Source organism: Zingiber officinale, chromosome 6A, assembly GCF_018446385.1.
Source record: "Zingiber officinale cultivar Zhangliang chromosome 6A, Zo_v1.1, whole genome shotgun sequence".
NCBI lineage: Eukaryota > Viridiplantae > Streptophyta > Magnoliopsida > Zingiberales > Zingiberaceae > Zingiber > Zingiber officinale.
The window spans coordinates 112,186,366-112,206,551 of record NC_055997.1 but is presented as its reverse complement, the minus strand read 5'-3'; the positions used below and the strand labels follow the sequence as shown (position 1 = coordinate 112,206,551).

Below are 20,186 nucleotides of genomic sequence, written 5' to 3'. Positions count from 1 at the left end.
GATCATCAAGGAATGTTTTGTTTTCAGGCATCTCCTCTGTTGGGTAACTTATATAACGAAGGATTCCTTCATCTCCATCGATATAACATATGGAAGAACATAGTGGAGCAGTGTTAAGATAACCAGGGTCATAGAGCTAGAGACCGCCTGTCATTTTGCCAAAAGTGATCTATCAATCTTCCAAGTAAATACTCTGATCAAATATTTGAACCAATAGACTTTTCTTTTATGATACTAACCATAATATCTCACAAAAAATACTCATCTAAAACATAAATTTACTTAAAAAGAGAAATAAAGATAAAAATACTTTGGTACTATCTCAACATATTTTTAAGGAGGTAAATTTAAACAAAATTAAGAAACGGATTAATCGTGCACCTTCTTTAATTCTGTGGTCTCTTCCCAGTCCTCTCATCAACCACTGCCAACAACCCAGGTTTATCAGCGGAGCTGCGTCCCCTTACGAGGGGATGATCGATCTCCGCAGAGGCAGAACGGAGCCGTAGGACGAAAAGGGATTAAACTATTTAATATAATTATGAGGTTTTGATGTTATATATTTGTTTAGTTTACCTAATAGAATAGTGTTTTTTAAATATAAATATATATTTTTTAAAAAAATCTATTTATTTTAAAAAAATTTATACCAATAGACTACTAGACTACTATCTTAGTATAAATGAAAAGGCAAAATAAATATAGAGAATACATGATTTAGTTTTTTTTTAAAGTTAGATACACAATTTAAAGTGGGCCTTCCTAATTATTTGTCATTTTTAATTTGTTTTATTATACACAATCATTGACTTTGACCATGGTTCATCATGATTTGGTCCATGTCTTTTTGAAAATGTATTTTTTTAAAAAAGATATATAAAAATATATTTAATAAAAATATTTTTCAAATTTGGTGTCGATTATGAAATTAAAACTTGGAACTTTTTTTGAATCATTACCAAATTAAAGTCTTATTTCTGAAAAAGGAAATGTATTAAAAAAATTGAAATATTATTTTTTTCTATTTTTTAAACAAAAAATGAAAAACAATTATTTTTAGTTTTTCTTCGAAATTAGAAGGAGCATAAAGTGAAGGAGCATAAGCCCTTTGATCCTCATAGAAAGCGTCGACGCAAGCGCCGAGAGAGTTCAGAAATCTCGCGAAGGATGGCGAAAAGATCGCCGGAGGCGGCCACCGATGCCTCGGCGGCGAAGATCACTTCCCTCAATCGCATCAGTCTCTCGGAGCCCGACATCGACAAATCCGTTTCGCTTCTCAAGCAGGTACCTCTCGGGATCCCTTCCCTTTTCCCCTCGTAGCTTCGTTCGTCGTCGGTCTTTCCGTTTGATGCGCTGGTTTAACCGATCATACGGTTCTAGATCCGGAATCTAGTTTCACTCGATCCGGAATCGATTCACTGCTCCATAGTTTAGGATTTTTGATATTGAGTGTTTGTTCTTTTTTTATCCTTTGAATATTATTTTTCTGAAGGATTGCTATGAGTCTTGTCGAATTATGTTTTTCTAATCGTTTTGTGAAGTATGATGAGGGAACTCTTACGGGAGCCCACAAAAGTGGCAAAATTAAACTGGGTATCATTTCCAACGTTGGATACGCTCACGTGAAGATACCATCGTTTGTGTTGGATGGTCAAACTTCTATCCCAAAAATAGGACGTCTAACAGTTTCTCTATTAATTGTTAAGGTGGAACTCTCTTTTATAGGATCTTTGGAAATTTCAAGTAAATTTACAATGACACTGAGTTAGGTAGGACCTCAATTCTTTTAAATGGGGAACTTGATTCACCCTTACAATGAATTTTTATTAGAAGAATTTCTGATTGCCATAATTCGGATAGTGATCAATTTTTTTTTAGTTTTTATTTGCAGCAATGTCTGACAATTTGTTTGCGGATACACTCAACCATATTATTGTTATTTTATTACTGTTATTATTATTGTTTTCAGTGAGAGACATATAATATAAACAACATGGTCTCCTTTTGTTTTCTATTACTTTCTCCTTTTTAATTGAACTTCCATTTTGTGAACACCAGGCATGCCTAGATTCCGGATTCTTTTATGTGGTAGATCATGGAATTGACAAAAAGCTCATGGAAGAAGTTTTTGCTCAGAGTAAATTTTTTTTTGATCTACCTTTAGATGAGAAAATGAAACTGCTGCGAAACAAAAAGAGTCGAGGCTATACACCTACTCTAGATGAGACCTTGGATCCAGACAATCAAATAAGTGGTTGGTATTTAACTCACTGATTGTTTTATTGTTCTTCATCTTTTGCTGTCTCTATTATTTTGCAGCTTGCTTGCATATTTATTGAGAAAGTTAACATTGCCTAGCCCTGGTTTTGATTATAATGACACTTGAGCAACTGGACTTGTGATGTCTAGTTGTGTATTTCTTTGTCAATTTCCGACCAGTTGACTGTTCTGAGCTTTTAATTATGTTCTCCATTCCATTTATTTTAGTTGTGTAAGATTGGCAAGCATCTTGTATGATTTCAATAGTTTCATGAAGTGATTGTTTCAATGGCTAGAATAAATAATTTGATGCCAGGGGCAAAACTGAAGGGGAGCCTTGGCGCAATGGTAAAGTTGTTACCATATGATCAAAAGGTCATAGGTTCGAATCTTGGAAATAGTCTCTTGCAAAAAGCAGAGTAAGACTGCGTACAATGAATCCTTCCCTGGGACCCCGCATGGCGAGAGCTTCGTACACTGGGTTGCCTCATGCCAGGGGCAAAACTCTAATAAGTTATTTGGTTGTTGGAGATAACATGCTCAGCTTCCGTAATGTGCATTTTCAACTTGTTAGAGCTAGCATTGTATATCTCATCTAATGCTGGTAGAATAAACATATTTATGGAGTAAACATGTACATCCTTGATTGTGAATTCAAATGTATGATTATCTCATAGAGAGATCAGAAAAAAAATCCTGAATAGCAACTGGTGTGATCTTGTGACTAACGTAAGAAATTTCCTAGAAGCTTAATAGTTGCCGGAGATATATAGGAGTTACTTCTAGTAGCTAATATAATATTGGTTGATTCTATCTTCCATTGAAATACCATAAAGACCTCATGTTAAACTATAAGAGATCTACTCTACAAATCCTTTTCATCTATGTCATGGCAGCTACCTTTCTTCGTCGATCTCCTACAGTAGAAATATTACATGTTCATTATGACTAGTTCTTTTTCTTCTTCTAAATTGAATTAATTTTTCTTGCAATTAGTTATTACCAGTAAAAAAAAATCTGTTTTGGAACATTGAAGCATGTAAACGACCATTTGATATCTCATATTTCTGAAGGCATTAGAATTGCAAAATTATTTAGTTAGGAAGTTGAAGTGGATGAGGCTCTTGCGAATATGAGATTCACAAATCTACTTTAAAGTTGCTCATATGCATGGATTAAAATCTTGCTAATTGTTGACCAATACAAGCAAGACAAACCATTGTTTTTCTGGAGTCTAAATCAGCATAGGTGGAATATATGTGTATCACTTGGCTTCCTTTGAATCGCTCTACCAAGTGATACAAGAACTAGTCTCAGCTTGTAATAGACTATGAAAATCAGGAAAGTGAATGAGCAACCTCCAATATTGGTATTGTCTTCATGGTTTAGTGTTTGAAAAGGTCCACACCTAAGTGATTTGGTATCGACGGTTGGATTGGGCTTTCAGGAGCCTAGCATTGTATATCTCATCTAATGCTGGTAGAATAAACATATTTATGGAGTAAACATGTACATCCTTGATTGTGAATTCAAATGTATGATTATCTCATAGAGAGATCAGAAAAAAAATCCTGAATAGCAACTGGTGTGATCTTGTGACTAACGTAAGAAATTTCCTAGAAGCTTAATAGTTGCCGGAGATATATAGGAGTTACTTCTAGTAGCTAATATAATATTGGTTGATTCTATCTTCCATTGAAATACCATAAAGACCTCATGTTAAACTATAAGAGATCTACTCTACAAATCCTTTTCATCTATGTCATGGCAGCTACCTTTCTTCGTCGATCTCCTACAGTAGAAATATTACATGTTCATTATGACTAGTTCTTTTTCTTCTTCTAAATTGAATTAATTTTTCTTGCAATTAGTTATTACCAGTAAAAAAAAATCTGTTTTGGAACATTGAAGCATGTAAACGACCATTTGATATCTCATATTTCTGAAGGCATTAGAATTGCAAAATTATTTAGTTAGGAAGTTGAAGTGGATGAGGCTCTTGCGAATATGAGATTCACAAATCTACTTTAAAGTTGCTCATATGCATGGATTAAAATCTTGCTAATTGTTGACCAATACAAGCAAGACAAACCATTGTTTTTCTGGAGTCTAAATCAGCATAGGTGGAATATATGTGTATCACTTGGCTTCCTTTGAATCGCTCTACCAAGTGATACAAGAACTAGTCTCAGCTTGTAATAGACTATGAAAATCAGGAAAGTGAATGAGCAACCTCCAATATTGGTATTGTCTTCATGGTTTAGTGTTTGAAAAGGTCCACACCTAAGTGATTTGGTATCGACGGTTGGATTGGGCTTTCAGGAGCCTAACAACAAATGATCAAATTTGTATGGCTATAACTGTCTTGATGATCTGAAAACTGTTTTGCGTCAGGAAATTGTAATTTCTGTAAGTGTCTCTTTTTCATCTTCAGGCAACACTTAATATGCATCTTTTTTTCAGGTGATTATAAAGAAGGATATTATATTGGTGTTGAAGTATCTGAAGATGACCCACAAGCAGAAAAACCATTTTATGGACCTAATTTGTGGCCGCCTGCAGGTAAATTTTCGAGCACTTTTATCTCTTGCCTTTTAGCCAGTTCATGGAAGTGTATATTGTTTCTTTGTTCAAATTCTCTTTAGTGCTTAAAGTTTTAATAGGAACCGCATTAGTAGTTTAGCATTCTGATTTTTTTGCTTTTCCTTCTGAAGATTTATTACCTGGATGGAGAGAAACAATGGAGATCTATCATAAGGAGGCACTGTGAGTACTTTATCTGCAATTCAACATATTGATAATATCATATTTCTCTGCTCTTAATACAACCTTTTATTGAATATCTTTTAATTAAGGAGTTGTGATAAAGCAACTATGTATAAACTTAGCTGTTTGAATGTGTTTCATCTCTGCTTGCCTCTAAAAGTCCACTGGAGGAAAGCAATAAATTCCATATGAGTCTGGTTCATTAGCTTTCTAACTGGTTATTGGTTTGCATTTGATCCAATCAGCTGATGTGTGCTTAGTACTGATGTTGTCTCATAAGTTTTTAAACCTTGGTACCTGATTTCATTGCATGGATTTCGAATTTCAGGTCGATGTATGGATTTAGCCTTTAGTTTCACAACTACATTCTATAACCAGAGAATTTTAGCTGGAAGCTCATGTTTACTTTTTAAAAGGCTAAAACCTATAGCTTGATTTCAATGATGTTACTATCTTACCCTTTTGTCATGTGAAATTGCTATGGAAACTGATAGAATTGTGCTTCCATTCAAAGATTTCATTGCATTTATTTATCATTCTGTAGATCAATTGTCTATAACTTTTGCTGCTATGTAGCTAGACTTGGTAATGATTCTTCACATTTGAACACTGGAGTCTTAGTTGTGCAAGTAGAATCTCAGACTTTATCTAATCTATTTGTTCACTGTCAGGAGGGTTGCACAAGCAGTTGCTAGAATCATAGCTCGAGCACTTGACTTAGATGCCGATTTCTTTGATAGTCCAGTAATGCTTGGGGAACCTATCGCAACTTTGCGGCTTCTACACTATGAAGGTGCAAAACAAGCTATAGGTCATGTCTTAAGAGTCTTATGTTGTAGAGTTCATAATGCAGAGATACCATTATGATTTCTAATTATCAGGCAAAATTACAAATCCTGAAAAAGGAATATTTGGAGCTGGAGCACATTCTGATTATGGATTACTTACTCTATTGGCGACGGATGATGTAATCGGGCTACAGGTAAATTCTGAGTACGACACTGTTAATCAATATGGGAGTACAATCTTCTCATGAATCATTTGTTTAATTTATTTGATTGAACTAGGTGTATTTTGTTGGCACAGATATGCAAGGATAAAGATGCAAGACCTCAAGTGTGGGAATATGTGGAACCACTCAGTGGGTTAGTCTTTTAAGTTTTAACATTCTGTTTTTTATACATTCCTTAGTGATACAGAAATGTTTCTGACCAACTCAGTCAAACTCATATCAATATCAGCTCAGCTATTGACTAATGTGTGTATTTTCTTTTGGATAACGTAAAAAGTTTGTTTAACATTTTGTTCGCTCCTTTAAAACTTACCTATATCTTGTGTTTTATTCTTGGTTTGCACCAGGGCTTTCATAGTCAATCTTGGTGACATGCTGGAGCGCTGGAGTAATGGCATTTTCAGGTAATAAATATTCACATGAAGATTGATATTTATATATATATATATATATATATATATATCTTTAATGGCCATTTAGTTAATTATTTAATCTGTGACGGCGGCAAATATTCATTTAGTTTTTTTCAAGTTGATCAGATTCACCCAGTTTATATGGGCTAATATATGAAAATTTTCTTCATTCAAACACTAACGAAATCCTGAAATCAATAAACCATCACAAGGAATGATATAATAGCAGTAATTGTTTACATTAAAAACATGATTATTAAGTTTTAACTCATTCTCTAATTCACAAGGCAAGTGATATGTTTGCAGAAATTGCTAAGTTCCCTTATTTCTTTAAGCACCAGTTCCCATTTTCGCATTTGAAGAACCTGGATAGCCATCTGCTTGCCAGTGAATATTGACATTCTTTCCTTTGGATGTGTAGGTCAACGTTGCACCGAGTAATCCTGGATGGAAGAGAGCGCTATTCGGTAAAATTTGATGTCTTTTCTGTTAATATTAGAACTACTTTTTTTTTGTTTCAGATCACCTTCTTGAGTTCATCATATAATATTCTTTCTATCTGTTTTTGAATGACCCTACTACAGAAATGGAACACCTATCCTTGAATTAACTACAGATCAATGAACTATTGCATAAACATAGATTCCTGATAATAATTTCTATATTTTTCTCATTCTGTCCGTTCTTTTGTTGTATTGTATCTACTGTAACAGATTGCTTACTTTGTGGAGCCAAGCCACGAGTGTCTTGTGGAATGCTTGCCGACGTGCAAATCTGAAACAAACCCGCCCAAGTAAGTTCTACACTAGTTTTACAAGTTGCCAGCGGTTTGAGAACTGATTAGCCCAAAAGATCGTGGATTTTAAATCTACCACAGTTGTGTTTCAACTGGCAAAAGGTGATAAATTTTAAGGGTCCAGTTGAATCCATTTCACAGTTCGAGCCATTTGAACAGCCAATTGTGTGATCGAACCATGGATCTGTTTTTGGCAGAAATCCACAACCTTTGCTATAAATCACTATGTGAAACTGAATAAAAGATTAAAGACTTGGTATCTATCTGATGGTGAAATGTGGAAGTTCAATTGGCATCTCGACTAAATTATAACCTGTTCTTTCGCCGAAGATGAAATAGATTCATTGATTTCTTATTTGCAATCGTTTTCTGGTTCAGGTTCCCTGCAGTGACATGTTCGGCGTATCTTCTCCAAAGATACAAAGATACGCATGCCGACCTCAACTCCTATAACCGTCCGTCTTAAAGACTTTGAACAAGTAGAAGTATTTATTTGCTGCTCTGCTAATGCTCGGCTCGTCGCTGACATGTACGATGACATCAATGTTGTAATAGTATATATTAGTATATATATGAGAATTTTGGTGAAGAACCAGGCCTTGTTAACGCTGCTGCCAAAGGCAAATCAAGTATACGTGTTTATTGTAAGAGAAAGGTGTACATCGTTAAGCTCGAGGACAATTTTTTAGTTTTTTAAATGATAATAATGTAAAGAGTTTTCTTGGATTTATATATAGTTGGATTAAGCAAATAGGGTTCTATTATTCCGTTTAAATTGTTTTTTTTTTATGGAAAAAACAGCAACTTTTTGATGTAATTAAAAAAAAAAATCAGAATGTTCTTTCACGGAGTAAAATTTGAACTTGTAATTAAATTTGTTTGAATAACTCAAGAATCAAGATACCACAGAATTAATTGAAGATTTACAATTTGATAAAATTAAATCTCAAATTATTTTTAGTAAAACTTTTATACGAAAATCAAGTTTATAAAATGTATGAACGCAAGTTCAATGTGAATTGGATCAAATTGCAAATGATCTGATTTTAATTTCATCTGGAAGTTAAATTGATTTGATTAATAACACATACTTGTTCAGGCTAGTTTGAAGTTTCAAACTTTCCAACAGATATACCCAGTTGGCTAAAGGATAATAGCTTTGCTACAATAAGATAAAGGATCAATTCTCAATTCTCAACGAGCACATATCCTCTACAACACAAGGAATTTGTCCACATGATACAATGTCCAAGTACAAACATACAGAAAGCAGTAATATGCCAAACAAATCAGTTCTACATAGATCTTAGGTTCAGCTATCATCACATTACTTGCCCTATTCAGCTGTTCGAAAGCAAATCTTCATCGAGCACATTCGAAGCATTACTCGTGTCTCTGAGTGACACTCAAGTAGATCTTTTTCTCAACAATAGAAACTACATGATTGCGGTTTCATTAGTTGAACTAAGATATCTTAGATCCACATATCCCCGCATTACCAATCCTATACACTGGCTCCATCTAACCAAACCTTGTCTTCATTGGATGCATTCAAAGAATTACTCACTTCCATTTAATAGAGGATAGCCAGACTTCTTTGTCGCGCCAAGAACATACATATGTATCACCAGTAATCGTCAGTGTTCTAGCTTTCATCTGGCATTACCATGTTCGATGACGACGCTGATGCATTCTGCATCATCGTCATCTTATTTTCATTGTCAAAATGTGGCAGAATCTGTTGAAAGATCATTTTAATCATGTAAAAATCCTAAAAGTGAAATGGGCAACTAAAGGCATATTGATTTTTACAAAACACAAGCAGTATTGTTAATGCAACACGAAAAGATAGGATTTATCTGATGAAAAACGTTAGAAGTTTGTTAAACAGTATTCTGCATCTCTGTCTCATTTTTCATCGTCAAAATGCAATGTAATGGTTCAAAGATCATTTTAATCATGAAAAGGTCAACAAAGCGATAACATGGACTCAATAATCATTTAATGGGCAACTAATGAGACTGAATTTTATGAAACCAAAGCAATTTTCATAGACATAGTCAAAAACAATAAGATCGATTTGAATATTATTGTCGACATGATCTTACATACAACTTGATGAAGGATACAGTCCATATTAGCTGACCCCATATAGTTAGGACTTAAACAACAAGATGCTGATTGCAGTAACAAAGATGACTAAAGCACCAAGCAATTTTGTTAAACACAGTTCTAAAACCTAACGGAACCACCTGTCAGACTGGGAAAAAAAGAATCAGATTTGATACTTGTCCAGCTTGGGTTAGTTTTTGTCAAGTCGGACTGGCAAAAAAATTAGATCAATTTTTTAATAACTTAGAATATGTCCATTCACAGTCCTACATAATTAAAGTTCAAGGTAGGAAAATAATTATTTTTTATATTTTAATCTATCTAAATGATAATGCATCACAAGAATCTTACAAGCTTTTATATTGATACTTATTCCTCATTTGCCATAATTAATTTTTTCCATTGGTCTATGTGTAATTTTGATGTTTCATAATTAATTTAAAGTAAAATTTTATTTTAAATGGATGTGATAGATATGCAACTAAACCAAATGATTTGGGTCGGTCTAACCAATTAACTTGTCCGAGTTGATGTCCGGGAAATATTTGCAATTCAAGTGATTGAACCACCAGATTAACTATGGAACAAACTGATGACCTGGAACTCTGCCAGTTTCATGTTCAATTTTTTATAACTACTGTTAAACAATTTGAATGTCTTCCATGCTTGCAACTATTACATACCTCATCTGTAGCAATTCCAAGGTGATCCAGTAGCATCTTTACGCCGCTATCTTTTGAAACTCCAGACGGAATAATTTCAAGCATACATGTCTGCGACGGAACAACATCTGCAAGCCCTCTTGTTGCTTCTGTCCAATATGGTCTTAGAGCGGAAATCTCTTCAGCAGTTCCAAGGAAAACCAATTTCTGCACATCCAAAATTATTGTGAAGATTTAAATAGTTTATCAGTGCACACTTGCTGAAGTAATTTAAGGTAGAGAAAGGAATTGAAATAAAAAAAAAAAGGAAAAAAAAAGACATTACAAATTAAAAGCAAGAAGAAAAAGTTGTCCCTTAATGTTGTCTACATAAACATAATAGCTTCAATAGTGTATTGCATATACAAATGACAGACATCATAGAAAGTTGGGTTATGGGATCACGGACTTGCTTAAATGCATGGTCTGTGTATTTCACTCAAAATAAAAGTATGTTTGAGTGAAAGTCTGTCATTCCCACACATTATTTGAGATAGACTTCCCATTTCCCATACCAACCTTTGGGGTCACCAACTTTGTTTCAGCGTACACACTGAGCATAGCTCCATCCCTCTAGTACCTTTAGTGAACCTGATTATCATCTCCTCATGCCTGCATCCCCTCATGGAACCCAGTGTTGTCCTTTCCTCTCTATAAGCATCACAACCTCCCTTTGCATCCTTTGATGCCCTGCCGCAAACCCAACATTTTCCCTCCAATCCCCTCCATGAACCTCACTCGCCAAGCTTTAAAATTTCAAGTGATGCTAGAGATTCCGTCTTTGAGTTGACGATGCTAATTTGGTATTTTGTCAACGTTCCAATGTATGTTGTCATTGGCAAATTAGAGGCGGATTGAGGAAGAAGATGAAGAAAAAAGGGAAGAAGATAAGACAACTATATATTTTCAAGTTCAGATTTTATGCTGCATCTACAATGATTTGACATTATTTTATATAGACAAAACTTATAAAAGACATTATCTTAGTGTAAGTTTATATTGTAGTATGGCAAGAGATCTTAAGTGTTGGCATGACTAGATATCTATCGACTGATTGACACAAAGACACAAGGCATCGTGTGTTGAATAGTATTGAGTTTTGGTAATTTATTAGAGCCATAAATTTTGAATGTGTCATCTAGCGTGGTATGAAATTTCAAATGATGAACCTCTCTGTTATCCCCATTAGAAGAAAAGGAAACAAAGGAGAAGGCCAATTGAGCAGACTAAGAGACAACACACTAGACAAGGTGAGAAGTTGGCATGATGTCAAGGAGATGATGCTGGTAGTAAAGATGAAACCCACCCCACAATTGACACAAGATCATGTAACACCAAACATGGAAGATAAAAACAAAAAACATAAACATGGAAAAATATTTCCCTTGTAAAATTTCCTTGAAAAATATTCTATATAAGTTGTTTTCCACAAAACAAACAAAGTGTGCTTGTTTTTTTTTTTTGCTTTATTTTATACTAATCATAGCATGTCACACACCTGTAGATCGGAACTTGCTAAAAGGCGCTCAATGGATGGAATAACCACAACCTGGCAATGAATTCTCTACATCAAGTTTATTGCATTTAGCAAATCAAGAAAAAACAATAATATACATTTAATGACTATACCTTTGGCTCATGATGCAGGGTATGCTGTGAATCAACCAAAGGATGATCAAATAAAGTTAAACACTGATCCTGGCAAAATGCAACCAGAGGAAGTCCGTGTTGCAAAGAGTACTGAAAAGCCTGCAGTTGAATAGAAAAAGTCAAAACAGAATGCAAAATTACATATGCACAAACAAGCAATGCCAATAAGTACCAGATCTAGGGCCTACCCTAATTAGTTCATTTGGCATAGTACCATATATTGGGGTCTTCATAATTTGTTGGAGTGGATAAGTTGGCTACAGGTATATGTGCGAAGAAACACTTCTCATCATATAATGAAAAAGATAGTAGGCTACTTGCAAGGAAGAAAAACAGAAGCAGTTGACAGAAGTAGCAAGAAATCCAACCAGTGAGCCAGCCTAAACTAAGAGAGAGATAGAGTATGAAAAAGGATTTAGTAGACTGCCGAAACAAAGAGAAAGAGCATAAGACTGCTATTGGATGCTTAGAAACCATGTCGAAGTGTATGAAGATAACCAATCATAGAAATATCACGACACACCTTACATAAAACATCAAAACAAGACATATAGTATGATAGTTGATGTGGGACTATTACCTCTCTGCAAAGATTCTTATCTAGATTTGCTCTGAAAATCTCTTTACCTTGTCTCCCATATACAAGTGATCCCTAAAATTCAGGAAAAGTAGGAAACGAAAGCAAAGGTTCTCAGCTTGGCCTTTGAAGCAAATGTGCAACTATGTGATAAAATAAAAGTATAATGTATGATTTTAGTGAAAGAAATAGAGCTAAAAAAATTGAAACAAGAACTACATTTAGATAATATCATTGCAGTAGAATGTACCAAATGTCACATTCAGCCCTGAAATTGAAACCAAACCAGCCCAGAAGTGACAAACTGGCAACTAAAATTGTTTGATGTGATTAGCTCCATTATTAGAAGTTTCTAAAATATTTAGAATTCAGATTATTCATAGTGCTTTAATAGAAAATGCTAATCAGAATGACTCAAAACCCCCTTCAAAGTTCAAAGCATGATGCAAGCTCTGCCAACATTTTTAAGGCCATCTCACCAATTTAGTATGGCTCAGAAACTAGATCAGCTCCCAGAAAGACTGACCTTCAGATGTGGAGTTGGATACAGATTTGACAGAGTATACCTAATTTGTTCAAGGGCCGACCTTGAAAAGGTTGGGGCTAACATGGCTTGATGTTAAATTTGATCCCTTTTCTGATCAAGATTGCTGGAATACAAGCATTCACACTCCCTTCTCTCAGCACAAAATTCCTTGCAATTAATCTTAGCAATCATGACTTTGTAAATGCCTAGGCTGTCTACAGCTGCATTAAATCTGAATGGGTCCAGCAAGGTTTAGAGTATTATTTTTGGTGCTGATTTGATCTTTGATCAGAGCAGTATAGTATTGGTGTCAATCTGTATCTTGGCACAGGACAACTGCACTGGTATAATTCATGACCAAGTGAGATGATTGGTGCATTCATTGGACCGGATAAGAGATCTCAAATAGATTGTGACACCAGTGACACACCGCCTGAACCGGCAAGAATTGTGCTCAGGACTGCACATTAATTAATGGGTCATATCAAGCCTAACCTGACACCTTAATGAGCCTGTAACAGGCCTCAAGAATTAGGCCCACAGGCCCAAGCAGAAAGGGAGCATAATTGACTGTGCTGAGCTAGACATGAACAATGGAGGTATATTTTACCTACAGCAACCAAGTTTTGATTTGGTTGTCACTCGAATGGTAGGTATCCCTTGTATCTGGCATATCTACTGAAATGTTAATCCTTAGCCCCCCAGCCTTTGTTAATCCATGCTCAATGAAGGTAACTTAAACTTAACTGAAGATTCATTTGAGCCTCTTGTGATTGACATAGATGCAACAGTCTCCAGTCTTTCTGGACCTTGGCAGGAATTGCCAGGCGATGCTTTAAGCTTACAATTCACAGCCACTTGTTACAAAATGCAACTGTATGTTGGCTGCAGCATTTAGCAGCTATACCAAGCCTCTCTAAGATACTAGAGTAGCCATGACAAAATGGTCAGTCAGAACATTCCCATTGTTGGGCCAACAAAATTTGTATTGATTAGGCAATGCAACACAATGGTCTTACTCCTCTTGCCATAACTAGTATTGGCCAATCAAGAGATCAATCTGAGGCAAAACAAGAGAACACAGCACACAAAATCAACCATTATCCTTATCATAGTGCACCAAGAAATGGTCTAACAATTTCCATCTGAATCTCATGTTTTGTTGTTTAAGATGCATGAACCTACAGAATTAACCATAAAGTTTGTCTGTATAGATTCATGTTCATATCTTCAGTTAGAGATCTACTGGGACTTCAAATTTTTTTATACTAGCATATCCCATTCATTAGAAGAACAATTTCTCAGAAAAAAGACCTGTAGGAAAACACCAGCTGATGTTTCAGATATAATGCAAGCTTTCCCTTTCAAATTGATTGTTCTTGAAACTCTTATAACTGCTGACCTGGTCTGCAAAAGAATGTAAAAGCAACCACTATAATTCTTCAAAATGAATAAAACAAAGTAACAAATAACAATAGCAGTTAGTGAGATGAGGATGACCCATTTTGGGGCACTCTGGCTGCATGGCTGCACCCAAACATAAATAGAAAATACAAATAAAAAAAGAACTTATCTTGGATTTGATACCAAAGACACATACTTGAACCCTAATGCTAATCATGGCTGAAACACTGTACCAGACATAAATTGCAGATACAAATAACAAACAACTTGATCGTCATTAGGGGTGAGCAAAAGTTTTGTTAAACCAAACAAATTGACCGAACCAATCAAATTTAAAAATTCAGTTCGGTTATTTCAGAATTTCAGTTTTTTTAATTAAAAAATTGATTTATTCAGTTAATTCAGATCGGGTTCGATTTTAAAATTTCTTATTTGGTTAAACTGAAATAAAAAATGTGCCAATAAGAAATTCGGTTTAAGCACTATTGTGATTTATGATAAATTTTTAGCCATAATTAGAAAAAATCGGTTAATTTGATTTTCGACCGAATTAACCGATATGGTTTGTTCAGTTTTTATTGAAAAATTTGGTCGGTCTGGTTAGTTCGAAAAAATTCGGTTTGTTCAGTTTCGATTAATTCGGTTCGATTTTAACCGAATACTCAGCCTTAATCGCCATGGCAAGACTCAGGTCTTCAAAATCCATGGTCGCACTAGAGTTATTACAACAAATAGTCCCAATAGTCCAATACTATTTTTTCTTTTTTGACTAAGATAAATATACAATAGCAAATGAAACTAAGCTTCAAAACTGCAGAACTTCATTACTTGCTTTTGATATGAAGCTCCAGTTCAGAAACTAACCTTTCTAGTAATAACGGCTATATTTACTCCTTCAGAGAGAGCAACTTCCAGAGCTTTTGTCATCAATGTATCTACTTGACTTTTGCCATCAAAAAAAATATCTATCATCAGAAAAATTTGTTAAAATTAATGAAAGCAACAACACATTGAAGCTGGAATGATGGAAAAGATAAAGACCTACTGAGTCATCTCACCATCAACATCACAGAAAATGTAACTCAATTTTGCTTCACAAAATCCTGATTGGCTCTCTGTCTTCATATTTTTGGCATGTCCTGCAAAAATCTATACTTGATTTGATATAATAGTATATGTATAGAATTTTATCAAAAGAGTGAATTTAGATCCTAGTCTCCTAATAAACATGTAGTTTGTGCAACATGGACTACAGACCATCTGAGCTGTTTGTTGGGCAACTTCCTTGAATTCCAGAATCATGTGCACACTTAATTAAACCTTTTCCTTTCCACCCAAGATTTCTGAGGATAAAGTCCTCTTCCTTTTCCATTTCAGCTTCAGCCTGAAGGCCCAGTTCATGATCAAAGCCTAATAGATGGAGCAAACCATGAACCTGTCCAAAGAGTGAAACTATCACAACAAACACAAGTAAAATTACTTTTATCTAGCAGAAATATTATCATGTAATAGGCACGTGATCAAGAATTAAAAAATGCATGTTTTTGAGCTTAACACATTAGCACTAGAGCCTACAGGACAAATAAATGAGTCCGTTTACTACTATCTTGAATTTAAAAAAAATCCTACTCATATTCAATGTACATCCTCCACTGCCAGTTCTTCTTGTGAATAAGTTCCTTTGGAGAATAAATATACACGTGTGCATGTCTGGACTCTGGATAGTTCAATGCATTCCTGACTTCATGTAATCATGTCTAACACCTTATGAAGTTTCAACATGTCACCTAGTAAAGTGATTTCACTTCAAAAGTATAAAATACCTAAAGAATAAATAAAAGGAAACCTATGTCAAATGGTCTAATTCATTGAACATTTGCCTTAGTTTAACGTTGGTTGGCAACCTAACGCAACCCTTCTCATTTATTCGGCCTTGGGACCGGCCATGACAGGGTAATTCATCATGGGCGGAGTTTCTCTCAAGGAATTATGTCTAGGGAATTAAAATCATAAAGTGATAGTGAGTAGCAAAACAAGCCAACAACTTAGAATACAACATATCTGCTATGAACGGAAAATGAACCCAGAAGTGACAGGAAGTAATTAGCTATTTAACCATGAGAACTCGGATTTCATCGATAAGTGTATGGCTTCTTTCCTTTGCTTGCTTGGTAGCTGTTTCCAGAGATATAACTACATCACCCAACGAAAGCTACAAAATGAGAGAAATCTAATTAAACAAACAAGAAGATAACATGGCCAGCAAGAAAGAGGTCAACAGTATCTTACAATTGGAAGGTCTAGCTCAGGAATATGTTGGGACATAGACAGAACATCAGTAGCCTGATCCACATCCCGCCATTCTTTATTTAGCTTTTGAATAAAATTATCATCACAAAGCAACACAGAGAGCTCAACTTTATCATACTTGTAAATGTCACCTATAGAAGTATCTCTTGTCTTATAATCTGAAGCTTTTAGATTATCAAATGCAACCTTCAGTACAATTGGAACATCGGACTGAAGTTTCTCAGCAATTCTCTGTGCCCCAAAAGTAAAAATATAGGTAAATCAAATGTATGTAAATTGTTAGCTAGTAGCTACATGAGGCACTGAGAGATTATCCAAACATAATCAAAGAGGGAAAAAACAATTTTGCAAAGTAAAATCAAATTCAAAACTTAGATAAGAATAACTCAATTTATATAAATTCAAAACATCTATTGTTTCTCTCATTTCATTCAAGTCCATGAGTGAAAAGTCAAAGTAAATGGAGTTTTGGCCTTTGGGGTGGAGAGTAATTTAGGGAATCCTTTCCTAGTTGGGAAACGGGGAAGTAACTATCTCAAATTTCAGAAACGAGAGCATGCCCCCTTCCTGAATCCCTTCCCCAGCCATAAACCACTCAGCTGCAAAACGCAACAAGAAGGTTGGCGACAGACAGCTTGGAACTGCTTGAAGCAGACTACTGACTCTTTTCGTTTGTCTCAAAGACCAGGAATGGAAAAATGGTCATGATAATTGTTTAAATAAGGACTAGTTATGATTTTAGTTTAAAAAAAAAAAGGGCAGTCCAGTGCACAAAGCTCCCGCTATGCGGGATCCCGGGGAAGGATCCATTGTACGCAGTCTTACCCTGCTTTTTGCAAGAGGCTGTTTCCAGGATTCGAACCCATGACCTTTTGGTCACAAAGCAACAACTTTACCGTTGCGCCAAGGCTCCCCTTCCCCGGAACAAATTCTTTTATGGTTCCCCTGCTTATGATTTTAGTTTATGAATACAAAATATTGGTATTAGGTATGGAAAAGGTTCCATTATGAACAAATTCTTTTTCTGGAGTAAATAGTTATCAAATAAAAAGTGACATCATAATCTTCATTGCTGCTGTCCATGATATTTATGGTTATACCACAGTATAATCATAGATTTTTTTTATCAAACATTCTGATCATAAAAACTTTTTTCCCTCCACAATGTTACCAAAGACATTTTCTACTATAGCTTCTTCCTCATCAAAATTTTTCAATTGATCTTTTTCACAGTAAAACCCCCTACCAGCCTAAGTCAAAGTAAGTCCTAAATTATGCTCGTGATTAGGCAAAAAAAAAAAAAATTACAAAAAACACAAACTAAGCACGAAAAGAAGATACCAAAGTTTGAGGATCGTCCGGCAAGCCTTCTTCGATGCAGATCGTGACATCGAGCTCGAGTGGCTTCTTCTCCTTCTTCTTGTTCAGCTTCCCGCGTCTTACCTTCCGAAATCCACGAGCGGAGACGGAATAAATACTACATGGCGGCAAGGGCGACAGGGATCGGAAACTCCTGGAAAGGGATCCAAGCCAAATGTCGCACGGATTAGAGAAGGGTCGGAGAAACACCGAAGTTGGATGCGGAGAGACAATGAGCAGAGGGCCTCCGGGATACGGGATCGGTCGCCGTGAGAGAGCAACGGCGCCGACGAGAGAAAGGCGAGGAGTGGCACGCCCGGAAGCGACGGGCAAAGCCCTCGCGACGAGACTCGCCATGGCTGGCTAAGAAATGAACAGCTATTAAGCTGATCAAATCCACTACATCTCTATATATAGACTGTTGGGTCAAACGGATTGTGCAGCTTCGATCCGGTTCGGCCCAGCGCGGCTTGGGTTGTGCTGGCCCAATTGACTAGCTTAGGAGGTTGTGAGTAGCCAACGACCAATCCTAAACGGTGATTAATATAGAGGATAGAGCTGTTAGACCAGTGTGTCCGTGTCGGCACTCGGGACGGATGAGCCCTCTAAAATCATCATTCGACGAGGTAAGACGCGCTGGTCCGTTGGGCTAAGAAATTCACAGCCTAGTCCAACCCAAGTGAATTGTAAATTAGATGGTCTAAATAAAAATTCATACCAACAGCACAGCAAATATTATAATGGCACAACAACATATAACAATTATTGTATTTTAATTATTATAACATTATAGTAATTATTGTATCATAATTACTATAATATTATAGTAGTTTTTGTATAGTAATTACTATAATATTATATATAGTAACTACTATATAATAAAATGTGGAACCGTCATATCAGCGGTTTTCCTAGAGTCGATCCCACGGATATGGACGGAGATAAATACAGGTACACAGATGAAAAGTATATGACAGAGACTGGACCTTTCGGTCACATAACCATACACTCCCTATCTGTACTACGCCCTGGGGGCGTAACTACTTTATAATAGTTACTACATATTATAAGAGCTAAAACATCTTTAAAAATCAACATCACAATGATTATTATATACAATCATAGGAGAAAGAAGCAAACATTTTATTTTAATTTAAGAAAAAAAAGTAATTTATTTTTAATTTAAGAGGAAACAAAGAAAAATTGGTATATGCAGATGAGAGAAAATAAAAAAAAATTGGCTACATCAGATAATTCAAGTCGGATTTCGCTCACGAACATATATCTACATGTGTAATTTATATTTTAATAACTTCTTTAGCTATAATACTATAATCAAAACTCTAAACTATACATTAAATCTTAAGTTCTAAATTCTAAATTTTAAACTTAAAAAAAAATTGAAGAGAGAGAATAGAATAATTATGTTCTGTCTAAGCTTATAAATCCTGTGCTGATAAAGTAAAATAATAAAAGTTATGAATAGCTATAATTCTTATTGCTCCTTAATAGGTGGAGTTTACTTGTGAGTAGAGCTTTTAATTTGAGTTAGGTCTATCGGATTGATCCGTCCTGTCCAATAGTTTAAGCATATTGGGTTAGAATTTTATGAACCCAAGCCCTCTGCAAGTTGACCTGCATGCGTTAACTCGCGACGGGCTTGAGTTAGCTCGTAATTTGAGAAACATACGTAGGTTAAATTTTATGTCAATTTATTATCTTTATTTGTTATAATTTTAAAATAAAAATAGTATTTTTTTAGTGAATATGAGTACTTATTTGTGTGTATTTATATTTAAAATATTTATTTCTGGATACATTTGATTGATGAAATATTTCTGAAATAAAATGTTGAAAGTATGAACCTTTTTTTATTATTTTTTTATTTGATATGCTACGGACCTTGGGATGCGGACTCGTCTGTTGGTTCGGTTAGCACTAACGATCTAACTCAGGTTTTGATGAATGAAAAAATATGTTAAGTTAGCTTTGTCGTTATCTAACACTCTGATCGAGTGTGTAGGCGAAGTTCAGACAGGTCGGCGACCTGACCGGATGTCTGACACGAAGTCCAGCTAGGTCGACGGGTCGACCGGATAGCTGGCACGAAGTCCAAATGAGTCTAAGGGCTGACCGGACATTTGGCACGAAGTCCAAATGGGTCTAAGGGCTGACCGGATAGCTGGCACGAAGTCCAGACGGGTCGAAGGGCTGACTGGACGTCTGGCAGGTAAGTAAAGGTAAGTCACTGGAAGGGAGTGACTGTGAGGACGTGTTCCCGGGAAGGGAACTTATAGGCAC

General features: G+C 35.5%; 2 protein-coding genes across 5 annotated transcripts; one reads left to right on the top strand and one right to left on the bottom strand.

Annotated features, from left to right (window-relative positions):
* The first annotated feature begins 1,091 nt into the window (after positions 1-1,091).
* On the top strand, positions 1,092-7,997 carry LOC121997462 (2-oxoglutarate-Fe(II) type oxidoreductase hxnY-like). The gene is made up of 11 exons (XM_042551876.1): positions 1,092-1,284; positions 2,059-2,254; positions 4,723-4,821; positions 4,974-5,025; positions 5,697-5,818; positions 5,907-6,007; positions 6,112-6,170; positions 6,385-6,441; positions 6,872-6,917; positions 7,164-7,243; positions 7,625-7,997. Exons 1-11 carry the CDS (start codon positions 1,168-1,170, stop codon positions 7,710-7,712), a joined length of 1,017 nt encoding a protein of 338 aa, XP_042407810.1. The 5' UTR covers positions 1,092-1,167; the 3' UTR covers positions 7,713-7,997.
* Positions 7,998-8,414: 417 nt separating this feature from the next.
* LOC121997461 (endoribonuclease YBEY, chloroplastic-like) lies at positions 8,415-18,262 on the bottom strand. 4 transcript variants are annotated; one of them, XM_042551875.1, is made up of 14 exons: positions 17,868-18,262; positions 16,658-16,757; positions 16,506-16,579; positions 16,333-16,428; positions 15,474-15,651; positions 15,275-15,355; positions 15,081-15,181; positions 14,127-14,219; positions 12,290-12,361; positions 11,898-11,966; positions 11,689-11,808; positions 11,558-11,608; positions 10,042-10,227; positions 8,415-8,984 (listed from the first exon to the last, which is right to left on the bottom strand). In XM_042551875.1, exons 1-14 carry the CDS (start codon positions 18,240-18,242, stop codon positions 8,892-8,894), a joined length of 1,689 nt encoding a protein of 562 aa, XP_042407809.1. In that variant the 5' UTR covers positions 18,243-18,262; the 3' UTR covers positions 8,415-8,891. The 4 variants fall into 4 exon arrangements, with proteins under 4 accessions (XP_042407809.1, XP_042407807.1, XP_042407806.1 ...); XM_042551873.1 differs by having other exon boundaries at positions 15,081-15,159; positions 15,262-15,355; positions 16,506-16,757; XM_042551872.1 differs by having other exon boundaries at positions 16,506-16,757.
* Positions 18,263-20,186: the final 1,924 nt, after the last annotated feature.

Bases quoted from the DNA above. Each gene is read 5' to 3' on its own strand.
- LOC121997461 (XM_042551872.1), bottom strand. From the start codon at position 18,242: ATGGCGAGTCTCGTCGCGAGGGCTTTGCCCGTCGCTTCCGGGCGTGCC. The intron at 16,429-16,505 runs GTAAGATACTGT...CTCATTTTGTAG, and splicing joins CTGAGCTAGACCTTCCAATT to CTTTCGTTGGGTGATGTAGT. The intron at 15,652-16,332 runs GTTAAATAGCTA...CTCTTTGGACAG, and splicing joins ATGAAATCCGAGTTCTCATG to GTTCATGGTTTGCTCCATCT.
- LOC121997462 (XM_042551876.1), top strand. From the start codon at position 1,168: ATGGCGAAAAGATCGCCGGAGGCGGCCACCGATGCCTCGGCGGCGAAG. The intron at 6,442-6,871 runs GTAATAAATATT...TTGGATGTGTAG, and splicing joins TGGAGTAATGGCATTTTCAG to GTCAACGTTGCACCGAGTAA. The intron at 6,918-7,163 runs GTAAAATTTGAT...CTACTGTAACAG, and splicing joins ATGGAAGAGAGCGCTATTCG to ATTGCTTACTTTGTGGAGCC.